The following is a 14,937-nucleotide window of genomic DNA, read 5'->3' as shown; positions in this document are numbered from 1 at the left end:
TCAAAATGTCATCCTCCGTCCAGAATATCGCACACCACCTTGCCGCCATCTCCTACCACCGTGCTCGACTTGTTATGCAGTTATGTTGCGCCGCTTTCTTTGCAACGGGAGGAGAATGGGACCTAACTTCGTTTAAAAACCTATCTAAATCTAAACTATAATTTACTACCTAACATATTAAAATGGAAAAACCTAACACCAAATAAAATCAAACATGAAATAAACAAATTAAAATAAATTGCTCATCACGTCAGTGGTGGTGTATGTTGCCAATTCAAAACAAAAACATTACTCTGAGTATCAACAACGGACTATATACAAACTACTCAGAGTACACGCAGTGACGAAACTAGACAAACTGGGTTAATTGTAACACGCAGGTTACAATCTCGCCCACACCGCGGAGAAAAAAAATGGCAACATTTTTTTTTTAAACCCTAACACCTAACACCGATGACAATAATAATGAAACGAATTAAAATTGAATAATTTAACATGGAAAATAAATAAAAAGTGTAAATAAAAAATCTGCCTAACCTACCAAACAAGACTATTTCCACAAATAAAAAATGTGTAAACAAGGACACTAACAGGGAAACGACCGAACAAAAGTCTAAATCGGTACATCGTCTCATCATGTTTTGTCTACAGACAAGGACTGGGACCCGTCGCTATTAACGGCACCAGACCACCCTCGACACATCCGGTTCTCAGTGGGAGAGCTAAAGATTTTCAACTCCCCCAGACCAATTCAGGATAACACCTAAAACAACCCAGCTCCCTAAAACCCTGCTAGCCTCCGGTCAAGGAAATAGCGTAGCAGAGGAACGGTTGTCGTGGTCTCGTGTTTTTCTTTTGCTATTTTTTTTTTTTTTTTTTTTTGACGTCCAATTTTCCTATCCGGACGGTATTCATACACACTAAACAACTGGGGTCTCAAATCAATTCACATTCATCCAAAGTACGCCACTCATTCATCACACTCATTGGCCTATACGTACACACAATCACAAAAATCCTTGATTGAACCCCCGCCACTCACAATCACACTTATTCATACATTACATTCATTCACCGAATATTTTCACTCATACAATTCAATTTTTTTTTTCACACACACCACACCAAATACCGAAAACAACTGGACAAATTGAACGCAAGGTGTAGTCTTTCACGCATCAGGTACTTCCTTTTCCAAGGAGACCTGAGCCAGACACCGAATGTGAATGCAGGTCCATTACAAACTGATTCCCTATGGAATCAGTTGAATTTCCCAGATTCTAACAGATTAAAATAACGAAGAACAAACAAATTTAAAACATGTTAAAACAGTGTTGTCATCTATGCGCGGGACTTTTACATGGAAATTACGCTCAGTGCACAGGTGCGCACACATAAATGACCTCCCGAATGGATCAAAACGAAATTAAAAATGGGCTAACGTGTCGCCCTCGCCTTGCTGTCAGCAAGGGACAGCAGATTTTATTTCCCCTTGATGACGTCATCGTTTGATTGCGGGGAAGGAAGAATGTGAAACTGAAAAATGTAAATAAAAACAATCCAGCCGCACCGTCGCGATCGTCGCGGCTGTGATTGTTAACTTTTTACGATTTTTCGCGGTTTTAGGTGGTTACCGGTCGTAAACCACCCTCGGTCGTGGTGTTCGAGTCCTTCTGCCGGGAAGGATAGTGATTATTTTATTAACTACCCCACCGAAGAGGGTTTTTTTAGGGGTGGTATTTCCGTGGAGGGAAAGTGAAATTTGCTAGGCTGCAGCATTACGCAGCCGCAGTGTATTTTCCCCCCGGCTGAAGAAGGATAATTGGGGTTCTATCGGTGGTGTTAGCGACCCTCCGTGGAACCATTCCTCAAGTTTAGGATTATGCGGTTCCCAATACGGAATGGGTGGCCTACCGATAGAAGTGTCCGATGTGTCCGACTCCAATTGTTTATGAGGACGGTGACGATTACCAGTGGAGTGCTTAGGAGGAATTCTGGCCCCTCTAGCCCATCGATATTCGGAAGCTCCCAAGTGAGCAACCATATGAATACGATGTTTTGGGTTCGAGGGGTAACAGAGACAACGCACTCACGCTGGTTTTATAAGATTTGCCGGCCAAAACCCAAGGTTTTTCCCATCGAGGTCAACCAGCTCGTAGGATGAAGTACCCCGACGACGAAGTACTTTTGCGGGTAAGTATTGTGAACCTAATTTAGCGTTGTAGCCAGCGATCGCGTCTGATTGTTTGGTATTGCGACGGTACACCAGTTGGCCAACCTCGAAGGGTTTGGCGAACTTCCGGTGTCGCAGGTTATACTGATGACGGACGCTTTCGCTGGCCTTTTTGAGATTTTTGTCCACAATCTCCCTAATTTTTGTTATTCTTTCGTGTCTTGCTTGTAGATTATCCTCCATGTCGCCAGAGTTCCCGCTGAAATCCTTGCCGCCTGCCATTTCACACCCGTGAACCACAAAATACGGTGTGAACCCGGTGGACGAATGGGTGGTAATATTGAGAACCCTTTCCACATCGGAAATGTGTTGGTCCCAATTTCGTTGGTCGCTGCGAGCGTAAGCCCGAATTGCAGCGTTGATTGAGCGATTCACTCGCTCCACCGGGTTAGCCTGCGAATGGTATTTCGCATTTAGCCAATGTTTAACGTTTTGTTCTTTCAGGAACTGGCCGAATTCCTTCGAGGTGAACGTGGCGGCGTTGTCACTCAGGAGAATCTCCGGACTTCCGTGGCGGTTAAACCACTGCTCCCGCAGAATGGTGCAAAGGGAGCTGCTTGCAATTTTTCTTACCGGGACCAGCATCACGTACTTGCTGTACACGTCCAGCACCACAAGTAGATGTTGGAACCCGTGTTTGCTTCTTGGGAGTGGGCCAATATAGTCCACCGAAATCATCCTCCAGGGTGAATTTGATGTTCGTGCCTGACCAAGTTCAGGTTGAACGGGAACGTAAGGAGCTTTAATTTCCTTGCACGTTCCACACTTTTGAAGAAAGGCCCTTGTCTGAGTGGCCATTTTTGGCCAGAAATATCGAAGCTTGATTTCATGTAGTGTTTTGTCAAGCCCTACATGAAGAAGGTTTTCGTGTGTTTTCTCGATTATCTCGAGGCGGCACTCCGGGGCTGGGACAAGTTTCCAACTAAACCTTGTGTCGCTGGGGATTTCCTCGGCTTTGACATACTTAAAAAGTTGCTCATTTTCGACTTTGAAATCACAGTACGCATCAGGATTTTCGATTACTTTGGATCGGAGGTCACAGTACCAATCTGACTTGGTGACTGCGGAGACTTCTACTACGGCGCGAGACAGAGCATCGGGGACGATGTTATCTTTCCCTTTCCGGTGCTCGATGGTCATATTGTACAGTTGGAGTTCTAAACTCCAACGACTCAGACGAGAACCAGTTTTCCACTTGGTTTGCATGATCCAAGTAATCGCTGAATTGTCTGTGATAAGTCGAAAATGGTAACCTTCTAAGTATCCTCGGAAGTTTTCCACCGCCAAAACTACCGCAAGCCCTTCCTTCTCGGTGGCGTGGTAATTGCGCTGAGGGGTAGTCAGCTTATGCGAGAAGTACGCTACTACCTTTTCCCCATCCAGGTGTTTTTGGGCGAGCACCGCGGCCACGGCGGTATCACTCGCGTCCGTCTGGAGAATGAACTCTTTGGAGAAATCCGGTGGAACTAAAACTGGAGGAGTAACCAACCGTTCCTTGATTTCAAGGAAGGCTTTTTCTGCTTCTGGGTTCCAGCTAATATTCTTGGACTTCGTTTTGAGCAGATCGCTAAGGGGTGCCGTCACCTCACTAAAGCGATCTATGAATCGGCGGTAGTAACCGCACATACCCAAGAACCGACGCAACTTAGTGATGGTAATCGGTCTCTCGTAGTCGAGAATGGGCTGGATTTTCTCGGGGTTGACCTTCAAACCCTCGCGAGAAAGGAAGTATCCAAGAAATTTTAGCTGGGGAACACCAAACCGGGACTTTTCCAGATTTATCGTCAAATTCGCTTTCCTTAGACAATCGGCCACCTCTTTGAGTAACTGTACGTGATGTTCAAACGACTCGCTGACGATAATAATGTCGTCGAGATAAACGAAAACGTAGGGCTCGAGCTTGCCGCGTCCTAGCACTTGGTCCATTAACCGAGCGAGAGTTGCCGGGCTATTCACGAGACCGAATGGCAGGCGAGTGAAGTGAAACATGCCCCGACCGGGCACACTAAACGCGGTATATTTTCGGCTGTCCTGAGCTAAAGGAACCTGAAGGAAAGCTTCCTTTAGGTCTATGGTCGACAGATACCTAGCCTTCGGTAGGCTGCCTAGGATACGACCTGGGTGTGGTAGTGGATACGCATCACGTACAGTTCTTTCATTAAGAGGCCGAGCGTCTAAGCAAAGTCGAATTGAGTCATCTGGTTTTGTGACGGCAACTAAGTTCAGAGACCAGTCCGAATCCGACTCTTCGATGATTCCCATCGCGCGCCACCTGTCGACCTCCGCCCAAACTTTCTGCAACTTACTGGGGCTCATTTTGTAAGGGTATCGAATTACGGGGTCCTTGTTTTGGAACTCCTCCTTTATTATAATCCTGTGCTCGGTGAGGGTCGTAGTGCTCAACTTACCAGGCTCCACACCTTGAAACTAGGACTTAACCTGGTTAATCCGTGCGGCCTGGGACGCCGACAGTGTCGACTGTAACTCCTCCTCAGCACTCTGAACACGACCGGGACCCACCAGAGCACAGCCTTTTAACTCTGGAGTAATTCCAAAAGACTTCCAGAAATCCATGCCCAACAGACAGTCTACACTCAGCTTATCGACCACCAGAGTACAAACGACCTTGGTTATACCCTTGAAAGTGAAAGGGAGATAACACTGCCCTCGTACAGAAATGACCTGGCCATTTGCCGAGCGCAACTCGCACGGATGGTCTAAGCTCTTCAACGGACCGGGAGATATCCTTCGGAACTGCCGCTCGCTGATGATTGTAGCATTGCTGCCACTATCGAGCAAGGCTGCAAACTCGCTGCCGCAAACTTCGACCAGAACGAATGGCCGGTTGTCGGAAGGGTTGTTGAAGATGATGGTTTGAACGGAAATACGGTCGTTGTAGTCTTCTGGCTTGGCGGGTCGAAAGCTGTTGAAAATCTCAGGAGGTATGACTAGGTGATCAATGGGGCGCTCAAGACTTTCCAACTGCGACTTCAGTTGGACCTGATCCCGTTTTTTAAGCAGTAGGGGCACTGAGAAGCCTCGAATCCTTTGAAACCACACACGATACAGAAGACGCGCTTGGGTTTGGGGCAGTCCTCGTGATCGTGCCCTTTGACCCCACAATTGTAACAAACCGCCGGCTGGGGTGGACGATGTTTGTCCACCAGCGAGCTCAAACACATTGCGCCATCCTGTGACCGTGTGGTTTTCGGAATTGCTCCGGTCTTCTCAGGGAGATTCTTCTGGCATTGCCCTCCCGTTTCCTGAAAACGATTTGGAGGTACTTTGTGGGCTGGTGGTGAGGCCGGTGGGTTGTTCTTATTATAGAAAACCCGAGGTTTATTCCCCTTCAGACCGGCACTCTCCGGCTGCTGCCGCTGGCTCGGTTTGGAACCATTATAGCCAGGGGTTTCCACTATCGCGGCGACTTCTTTCGAATTTCCAAATACCTTTTGGTAGATGGGAGTTCGAGAAGCGTCGAGTGTCTTCCCTATCAGCATCAATTCGGCCACAGTATTCACCGGTTTGAAGATCAAAACCTGTTTGTAATCGGCCTTCATGTTTCGCTTGATAATGTCCAGCTTTTCGCCAGGACTAAGCGGTGTGGTCATTGCGCGGAAGATTTTTTCCATTTCGAGATAGAAATCTTGAAATGACTCATTCCGCTGCTGACGTCGGTGGGCTGCTTTCATCTTTAGCGCGGCGTCGAGTTCCGGGTGAACAAAGTTCGCCTTCAGCTCGCACACCAGATGATTCCAATTAAAAAAACGCTTCTGGGATCGCATAGCTTGATACCAAGCCAGCGCGTTCCCGGTGAACAGGTGCATGGCCGAGTTGAAAAGTTCAGCTTCGGAGATCTGCTCGGACTCCGCATAGTGGTGAACAGATTCTAGGAATTCGTTGAGTCCGGTGCCTTCATCATTTCCAGCGTATTTCTGGATTTTCCAATCGGCCACCCGTTGGGGCCGACGGTAATAACCGGTGATTTCAACCGATCCAGCGCTTTCTGGCTGACGCGGTGGAACCAGGTTTTGAAAAGACGGACGCGAAAAGGCGTTCTGTTGTGGGAAGGCTGGCTCAGACTTTTCAAAAATCCTAGAATTGTTCACCCCAGCAGAATTAAAAGGTCTCTGGCTAGGCTGTTTCGGTACTACAAAGTCCTTCGTAGGCATCGACGAGTGATCTGGAATCCCCAGCCCTTCCAACGTCGCCGGTTCAAACTCGGGCAAATCCGGCAGCTCCGGACTCGTTCGCATCCGAATGTCGTCTATTTCTACCGGTAAGCTTTGCAAGTTTCCGTTAGGGATTATTTTGCCCACAATGCCTTGTAGTTCCGAAACCGTTTCGCGAAGTGTCTGCACCTCGCGATTCGTCTTCTGAAGTTCCGACGCAATTGCACTGATAGACGCGAGTCCGCTACTGAGTTTTCTCACCGCTGTTTCGAGGGCATCCACCCTGGAAGAACTGCGAGTCTCACTTAACTTTATTTGTGCTTGCGTCTTCTGAATCTCCGCCCTAATTTCAAGCAAGACATCCCGAATATCGTCCCCTAACTGGTTGTTGGGTGCTTTATCGACTGGATTCTGCGTATTTCCATTCGATATAGCATCCTTCCCCGTGGCAAATTGGTTTTGCAAATCTTCCTCACCATCCTCCTTGTCTTCCTCCGTCGGCGTGGGAGGAGGCGCCACGCTATTACCGAAATGATAGTTATAAAGGGCTACCACGTCGCCCAACAAATCGACAAAAGCCTTATTGGCCTCCCCCATGACGTAGTTTTTCACAATTTGGAGTCGGGTACCCAAATGAAGCAACCTGCTTCGGTAAATCTCCTTATTTGGACACCTACACTACCCGTCATAAGTACGGACTCACAAAAAGTATTGCAACAATATTGCATCACCCTGACTCACCTCGATATCTCTAAAACCAGAACTCCTACAAAAATGCCGCCTTCAGAAAAGTTGTTGCTTTTGGTTTTCTGAATAACTTCCCTGAAGACAGCATCTTTGTAAGTCCTCAGGTTTCGGAGATATCGAGGTGAGTCAGGGTGATGCAATATTGTTGCAATACTTTTTGTGAGTCCGTACTTATGACGGGTAGTGTATACCCCAAGTCCTCCTTCATAGTCTCAAACTTGCCACGACAAATGGAATATTCAGTTTCAACATCTCCCTTGTATGAGCGGACAGCAGGCTCGGAGCTGTTCTGCTCGCTAGACAACAACCCCCGCAAACGACGACGTCTCTTGGAGCCAGATTGATCCGATTCAGGAGGGATGTCAACACCCCGGGAGTTCAGCTCAAAGTCGATGTCTTCAAGCTCCAGATGATCGGCACGTAATTGCAAATAGGCAACGTTGAACTCCCCCAACGTCAAAGAATGGAGTGCCATTTTGATGAAGGAGCGACGCAAATCTTCAAAATATGGACCAATTTGAAACTTCCCAACTATTCAGTGATGTATGAACACGGTACAGAGTAATTTTCCTTTACTAACGGCTCCAATTTGATTTTAGGTTACTACGTTGGATCAGATGTCACCCCAAATCAGCCCAGAAGAATTGAAAACCTCGCCCTGAGAACAAAGAGACCCAAAATGTGCCAATTCGTTCTGCAGACGAGACGATTTACTGATTTAGGCTAAGACGAACAATGTAAACTTTATTAAACGTCCACGCGGCTGTGGAAAAAGTCCCCACCACTGCGCTTATTCCACCCAAAATCCAAATTTTGGTGGAAGTACCCCTCGCTCAGTGGGAAAAATCGTAGATTTTTCCGCGTAATTTTGCGTTGGGCGCCAATTGTAAGGGTTGGTTTTCAGCCCTTACCTGCTATAGCCCGGCAGGGCGGCTCGGAGCAGGGTACTTCCAATAAACTTTGGATTTCGGATGGGTGATAATAGGAAAAAGGAAGAAATATTTCAATTTTAAACTTCTTTTCTACTTCTGACCTTATTTTCTCCTCCTCGCTACGTCACTGGTCACTGGCTCGTCGACACTCGTTGGGGCCCTTTCAGCACGGTGGTGGCGTTCGCTCCCGCACGGGATATGCGGAGCTTCCTCGTCCTTCTTCTTCTTCCACTTCTGCTTCTTCACCTTCCTCTTCTTCGGGTTGGGCTAATTCGCCGCCGAAGCGACGGTCCTTGGCTTTTAGCTAGGGGGAGGAGATAAACTCCTTTGTCGGACCCCCCCTAGCGACGCTGGTGGTATTCACCGTACTACCCACTCGCCGTGGATAGTACCGGCAGAAACCGCAGTTTCTTACCTTGGTTGGTACGCCCCTTTGTACCAACCAACTTCGTCCTTCTTGACTGTTAACTGTGGAGGCGAGATACTCAATTGGCTGAGCCTCCACAGTAAGGACGGTGGGTATTTTCTGGGTCCTTGGTGGTTAGCCGCGGGAAGCGAAAAGATCCTTGTTGATTAGCTTCCCAATAGCGGCGACCCAATACCCGTTCACTGCACTGTTTTCGACCGCGGGACGGCGCTTTCCGGGGAACTTTCTGGCACCAGTCACTCCCGGCGACCTGGGGACAACCTTCCAGGTATCACTCACTCGAATTCCACGCAAACGGTGCTCACTAAATAGCGGAGTCGAAATTCGCGCCCGGGCTCTTTCACAGTACCAAACGATCTGGTTTTTCAAAATGTCATCCTCCGTCCAGAATATCGCACACCACCTTGCCGCCATCTCCTACCACCGTGCTCGACTTGTTATGCAGTTATGTTGCGCCGCTTTCTTTGCAACGGGAGGAGAATGGGACCTAACTTCGTTTAAAAACCTATCTAAATCTAAACTATAATTTACTACCTAACATATTAAAATGGAAAAACCTAACACCAAATAAAATCAAACATGAAATAAACAAATTAAAATAAATTGCTCATCACGTCAGTGGTGGTGTATGTTGCCAATTCAAAACAAAAACATTACTCTGAGTATCAACAACGGACTATATACAAACTACTCAGAGTACACGCAGTGACGAAACTAGACAAACTGGGTTAATTGTAACACGCTGGTTACAAATGTTCTTCAGTATTCATGGAATACTGTATCCAATGCGATTTGAAATTATATGAATAATAATAAACTTCTAAATAGGTGCACATCTGTTTTGAATAAATTTCCAGCCAACCTGATTCTCTAGAGAAAAAAAAAATACAGAAAAACATATCAGACACCGCTTCATACTGAAGTCACGTAAAACTATCTGAAAAAATATCACTTTGAAGATGCTATCAGTCGAGCAGACAGTTTATACATATCACCTTTGCGTGTATGCTCCGCGACAAAATGAAATGACTCATGTGTAACAAGTGTCAGTGTAACGTCCAGTATTGATGAGATTTGTCGCGTGTAGTATTCGTCGTATTTTGTATTAAAAAAAAAAGAAAACGTTTGTAGTTAGGTTAAGTGTAACGTCCCGAAATCCCACGCACGCAGCCGTCACTACACTGCCCCATGTAAGGACGACGGTAGTTCCGCTAGTCACCACCAGGCTGCACAGGACTGCACGAATGGGCGGCCATGGAAGGCGAACTGGGTGGCCATGATGAGGAGGAACTTCGGCACTTACGACGGGTCAATGGCCAATGGTTCGGGGTCAACGATCTTCAAAACGGAGGATCATTAGCCTGGTGATCTTCAGAGACAACAGTCATTTGAAAAGTTGGTAGAAGGAAAGTTTGTTGAAGAAAAGTAAAGTTGGAAGGAAGTTTAGTTGGAGAAGTTAATAGAAAGATTTGAAAGCACGGAAAAGTGGACAGAAGGAGAAAAGGAAAGTGGAGAATTTGAAGCAATCCGGACATCCAGGACCTCGCGGTTTTTATTTCAAAAACCAAGTTAGTGACCCGTACAGTACAAGACGCTACCACTGCGTAGACCCTACTAGCCAATTTGTAGTGTGTCCGCATCCCTGTAACCCGATACAACCACCAAACGCGCCGACGAACCCAGGCTTTTTCCAGTGACTCTACGGATCACTGAAGCCTCGAGTCCGTCAACACACTCGAGGGGCGCACGGGACAGGAGGAAGGTCCGCGAAAGGCTGCAGCCAACGAAAGAGAGAAGAAAGGAGAAGAATTGCCCGCCCCCTGGCCCAGGAAGGAGACGAGGAACCAGAGGACAGGCGAAAAGAGCGGCAGCGAAGGCGTGCAGTGTGCGGGGCCCCGAAGAACGAAGAGAAGTGAAGAAAGTAAGGTAGGACTAGTCCTTAAGAAAGTGGGAGGCGTCGTCCGGTGTTGAGGGCGGACGCCAGAAAGCTAGGAAGGGAGAAGCTAGGAGGAAGAACGAAAGTAGGACGTCAGGAAGTGAATAAAAGTGTACACGAGACCATCAATATAGGGAGTTTTGCTTTACCGAATCTACTAGTGTTTTCATTTCGCGGAGTGTCACGAGCGTCTTGCCGACCCTGAGGCTTGAAGACGGGGGTTTCATCCTTGCTGGGAGTAACACGGCCCTTGCTCAGTCACACTTTGGCGCCCAACGTGAATTGTCTTTGGCATTCCGTGCTAGGGAAACACTTAAGATTTGATAACTTTTCGTTGCGGAGGTCTCTGGGAAATCCTTGAAATCACTTACCGAATTGACGTCACGAACTACTTTGGAGTTGTGCAGGACTTGTAATCATTGTTCTCATAACGGAGGTCTTGGAAGTCCCAAGTGGCAAGATAGCTACCAACTATTGTTGAGAAATAATTTGAAACAGCAGGAGATTATTAGAGCTAACTTTCGCGGAAAAATTCCGGAAGTTATCGTGATCAGTGTGTTTCGGAAGAGCGTAATAAAACACCGAGCAAACTAGGCACTTTATTTCAATTTTAACCAGGTGAAGTTGGTGAACAATACTTAGGATTTTCAAATTAATTACTGCTTTCATTAGGAAGCGAGAACCAATTTAGGATTTTTCAATTGCTTTCCACAAGCGGAAGCGCTTATAAAACTAGACACTTTTTAAATTTTTACAGGTGCGTGCTGATAACTAGGTTCTTTTCAAATTTTATTCTAACGATTTCCGGTGGATAAATCTGCCAACCATGGAGATGACCGTGCTGCGTGCGCAGTACAACGCGCTGAATACTGCTCACCTCACCGTGGATGAACTCGAACATGAGTTGATGATCCGCAAGATGGACAAAATTGCTCCTCGCGCCAGCCTGAAGAGAGCGTTGCGAAACCGGCTGAAAGAAGAAGATGGTCAGTCAAATATTTCGTACGATTTTAGTAAGATAGACATAGTGGAGGAATTAGAAACCTGTGACGATAAACTGAATTCCATAAAAGCGTTTTTAGAGAACAGACGGTCAAAGAAAGCTCCGGATCAGTGTTTCAAAAACCGATTGATTCACATTCTTTTCCGAATGGAGAGATTGCGGAATCGTGAGCTGAATGACGAGAGTCTGAATGGACTAGCCGTTGTTGCGGGTGAGTGTTTGAGACTGTTGAGTACATTCTTCTCGGCAGCCTCACACTTACCAGAGGTTAGAGCAGCGGAACTAGCAATCGTGAATGAAAGCTTGAGTCGACTGCGAGAAGGTTTAGGACAAACAAATGAAGAGCGCGAGGAGGATAGAGCGGAGAATGTCAATGTAGAAGAGGAGGAAGTAGATAGAGTTCAGGTACCTCAGGTGGCGGAGAAAGAGATTCCGGTGGTCGAAAGCCACAGTGAGGAGGTAGAAGAAGTAGGTGCACCTGAGGAGGTAGAAAAGCTGAAGGTAGAACAGGCGAAGCTGACCGCAGAGAACAAGCAGTTGTTAGAAGTAGTGGGTCAGTTGTTGCAACGTATCGAAATTCTTGAGGCTGAACGGCCAAAACAGAATGTACCGGTACCAGAGCAACCGGCGAAAACGCTGAACAGTACCCAATTAGGTGAAACTGAAAGGATCCAACCAAAATCCTCTCAGCAGGAACCTACGGATTTTCTGAAGTGGTTGAAGGACAGGAATAGTTCGATTAGCAGTTCAGAGCATGCAGTAGAACCAAGAAAGGTAGTGGTTGTTCCTAGCCAACCGAAATCGTCAGAAAGAGAAAGGTCGAGGTCAAACAGCAACCGGTTGCCGGTGCACAAATGGACGATTCGGTACGACGGCATGGACAACGGAAAACGCCTGAATGAGTTCGTGAAGGAGGTTGAATTTAATGCTCGTTCAGAGGGGTTCTCTGACGATGAACTCTTTCAGAGTGCTCATCATCTGTTCACTCACAAAGCCAGAGCCTGGTTCATGGAGGTGAACGGAAACTATGAATTAGGGTCTTGGAAGGAGTTAGTGCACGAACTTAAAAACGAATTCTTACCGATTGACATCGATTACGTGTACGAACGACAGGCGTACAACCGGAAACAGGGTGCCAAGGAAAAGTTTCAGGACTACTACTTGGACATGGTCCGTATTTTCCGCGGTATGTCCAGTTCCTGGGACGATAGGCGCAAGTTTGATGTGCTCTTCCGCAATACGCGTGAGGACGTCCGTATCGCCATGCTTGCGGCTGGTGTTAACGACGTGCCTAAAATGAAAGAGTTCGGTAAGAAGTTTGACGCGATAAACTGGCAACTATACCAGAGAAACGATAGATTCCCGAATAGGCCGATTCGAGTGGATGAGCTTAACAACCACCGACAGAATTTCCCAAACCGACAGGATAGGTACAGAAGAGACGAGCAGGATAGAAGAAAAGAAGCAGGCAGGTTTGAACAGAAGTTCAGTAAAGGAAATGGTCAGAAGAGTTTTTGGAAACAACGAGATTCAGGACAAGAACACCAAAAGAGGGAACAATACAAGAAAGTAGAAAAACCCGATAGCAAACCACAGAATCCTCAAAGACAGAAAAGTCCAGTTCCCGGACCGAGTGGTTCGAATGCCTTGCAGCGTATAGTCAAGGCATACATTCCAATTAAAAAGGGCATTTGCTTCAATTGCCATGAAAATGACCACGGTTTCGAGGAATGCCCGAAGGAGAAACATACTTTTTGTTTCAAATGTGGATTCCCGGGATTCACTTTGAAAAACTGTCCTTACTGTCAGACAAAAAACATGCAAGAGACTGCTCAATGAGGCAGGCCAGTCTCTCAGTCAACTTGGAAAGTCCTCATGGAAAGTTCGCGTCAAATCCTCCAGAAATACTGAATAAACTCGGCTATGAGCAGGTACTCGGGGATGACTCAGTTAGTGAGGAGATTGCCACCATTGTCACTCTGAGTAACGATCCGAGACCATTTGCAAAGGTCGAGATTCTAGGTATTCCTGTGATTGGGTTGTTAGACAGCGGGGCAGAGAGGACTGTGTTAGGTGTAGGGAGTAGAAAACTGATTAGTTCGCTAAAGCTGAAAATTAAACCCACGAACACGAACCTGAGAACAGCAACAGGAGAGGTATTAGAAGTAATTGGTGCAGTGGACATCCCATTTTGTTTCAACGGAAAAACGAAGATCTTACCCGTAGTGATTGCTCCAAAACTCAATCGTAGATGCATCCTAGGGTATGATTTTTGGCGGAAATTTGGCATTCGTCCGACGTTTAGCCAATCCGTCGAAGCCGTTGATGAGGACACCCACAGAGAGCTGGAAGAAGAAGAACAGTTGAGTGAAGAGCAAATTCAGCAGTTAGAGGAGGTGAAAAAGTTGTTCTTGGTAGCAAGTCCGGGAAATTTTGGCAAAACAGATCTGATCAAACATCGGATCGAGTTTAAAGAGGAGTTTCAGGGTGCGGAGCCCGTTCGGAAAAATCCGTATCCCTGGAGCCCAGAAATTCAGAAGAAAATTCATAATTCCGTCGACAAAATGCTTCAAGACAACATCATCGAACCTTCTGACTCTGACTGGGCTCTGCCTGTGGTGCCAGTTAAAAAGCGAGACAGTGAAGAAGTCAGGTTGTGCCTTGACGCTAGAAAGCTCAATGAGCGCACCAAAAGGGATGCGTACCCCCTTCCCCATCAAAACCGAATTTTAAGCCATTTAGGACCTTTTAAGTATCTGTCCACTATCGATCTGTCCCAGGCATTTTTACAGGTACCCTTGGAACAGGAATCCCGTAAATTTACGGCATTTTCCATTCCAGGGAAGGGCCTGTACCAGTTTACACGTTTACCGTTTGGGCTGGTAAACAGTCCCGCCACCTTAAGCAAGCTTATGGACCGTGTTCTAGGGTACGGTGCCCTGGAACCCTTTATTTTTGTGTACCTGGATGACATTGTAGTGGCCAGTCATACGTTTGAGGAGCACATCCAAAAACTGCGAGAACTCGCGAGACGTCTCAAGGGTGCAAATTTGTTCATCAACCTTGAGAAGTCGAACTTTTGCTGCCAAGAACTGCCCTACTTGGGCTATATTTTATCCCGAGAAGGTCTTAGACCTAACCCAGATCGAGTCCAAGCGATCTTGGGCTTTGAGGTCCCTAACTCGGTACGTTCATTAAGACGATTCCTCGGTATGGTCAATTACTACCGTAGGTTCATCGACAAATTTAGTGAACTCACTGCACCTCTCACCGACTTGCTTAAAAACAAGCCGAAGAGAGTGCAGTGGAACAACGCAGCAAATGAAGCTTTCAAGACCATCAAAGAGAGGCTGATCTCAGCGCCTGTGATGGCCAATCCAGACTTTAGTTTGTCTTTTTGTGTCCAAACAGACGCAAGTGACACGGCAATCGCTGGAGTTCTCACGCAGGTCCAAAATGGGGAGGAAAGGGTAATTGCGTACCATTC

At 46.8% G+C, this 14,937-nt stretch overlaps 3 protein-coding genes across 5 annotated transcripts in view; all 3 read left to right on the top strand.

The window, feature by feature from the left end:
• Positions 1-14,937, top strand: part of LOC109424709 (sphingolipid delta(4)-desaturase DES1) — a 429,300-nt gene that overhangs the window by 384,101 nt on the left and 30,262 nt on the right. The window lies entirely within an intron of this gene.
• LOC134283926 (sphingolipid delta(4)-desaturase DES1-like) overlaps positions 1-14,937 on the top strand; it is a 66,909-nt gene that overhangs the window by 21,710 nt on the left and 30,262 nt on the right. The window lies entirely within an intron of this gene.
• LOC134284289 (uncharacterized) lies at positions 7,557-13,424 on the top strand. The gene is made up of 2 exons (XM_062843084.1): positions 7,557-7,695; positions 7,752-13,424. The coding sequence occupies exon 2, from the start codon at positions 11,274-11,276 to the stop codon at positions 13,287-13,289; it is 2,016 nt and encodes a 671-aa protein (XP_062699068.1). The 5' UTR covers positions 7,557-7,695; positions 7,752-11,273; the 3' UTR covers positions 13,290-13,424.

Source organism: Aedes albopictus, chromosome 3 (genome assembly GCF_035046485.1).
Source record: "Aedes albopictus strain Foshan chromosome 3, AalbF5, whole genome shotgun sequence".
Lineage (NCBI taxonomy): Eukaryota > Metazoa > Arthropoda > Insecta > Diptera > Culicidae > Aedes > Aedes albopictus.
This window is presented reverse-complemented; position numbering and strand designations above follow the sequence as displayed.

Coding starts and splice junctions, on each gene's coding strand:
- LOC134284289 (XM_062843084.1), top strand. CDS start 11,274: ATGGAGATGACCGTGCTGCGTGCGCAGTACAACGCGCTGAATACTGCT.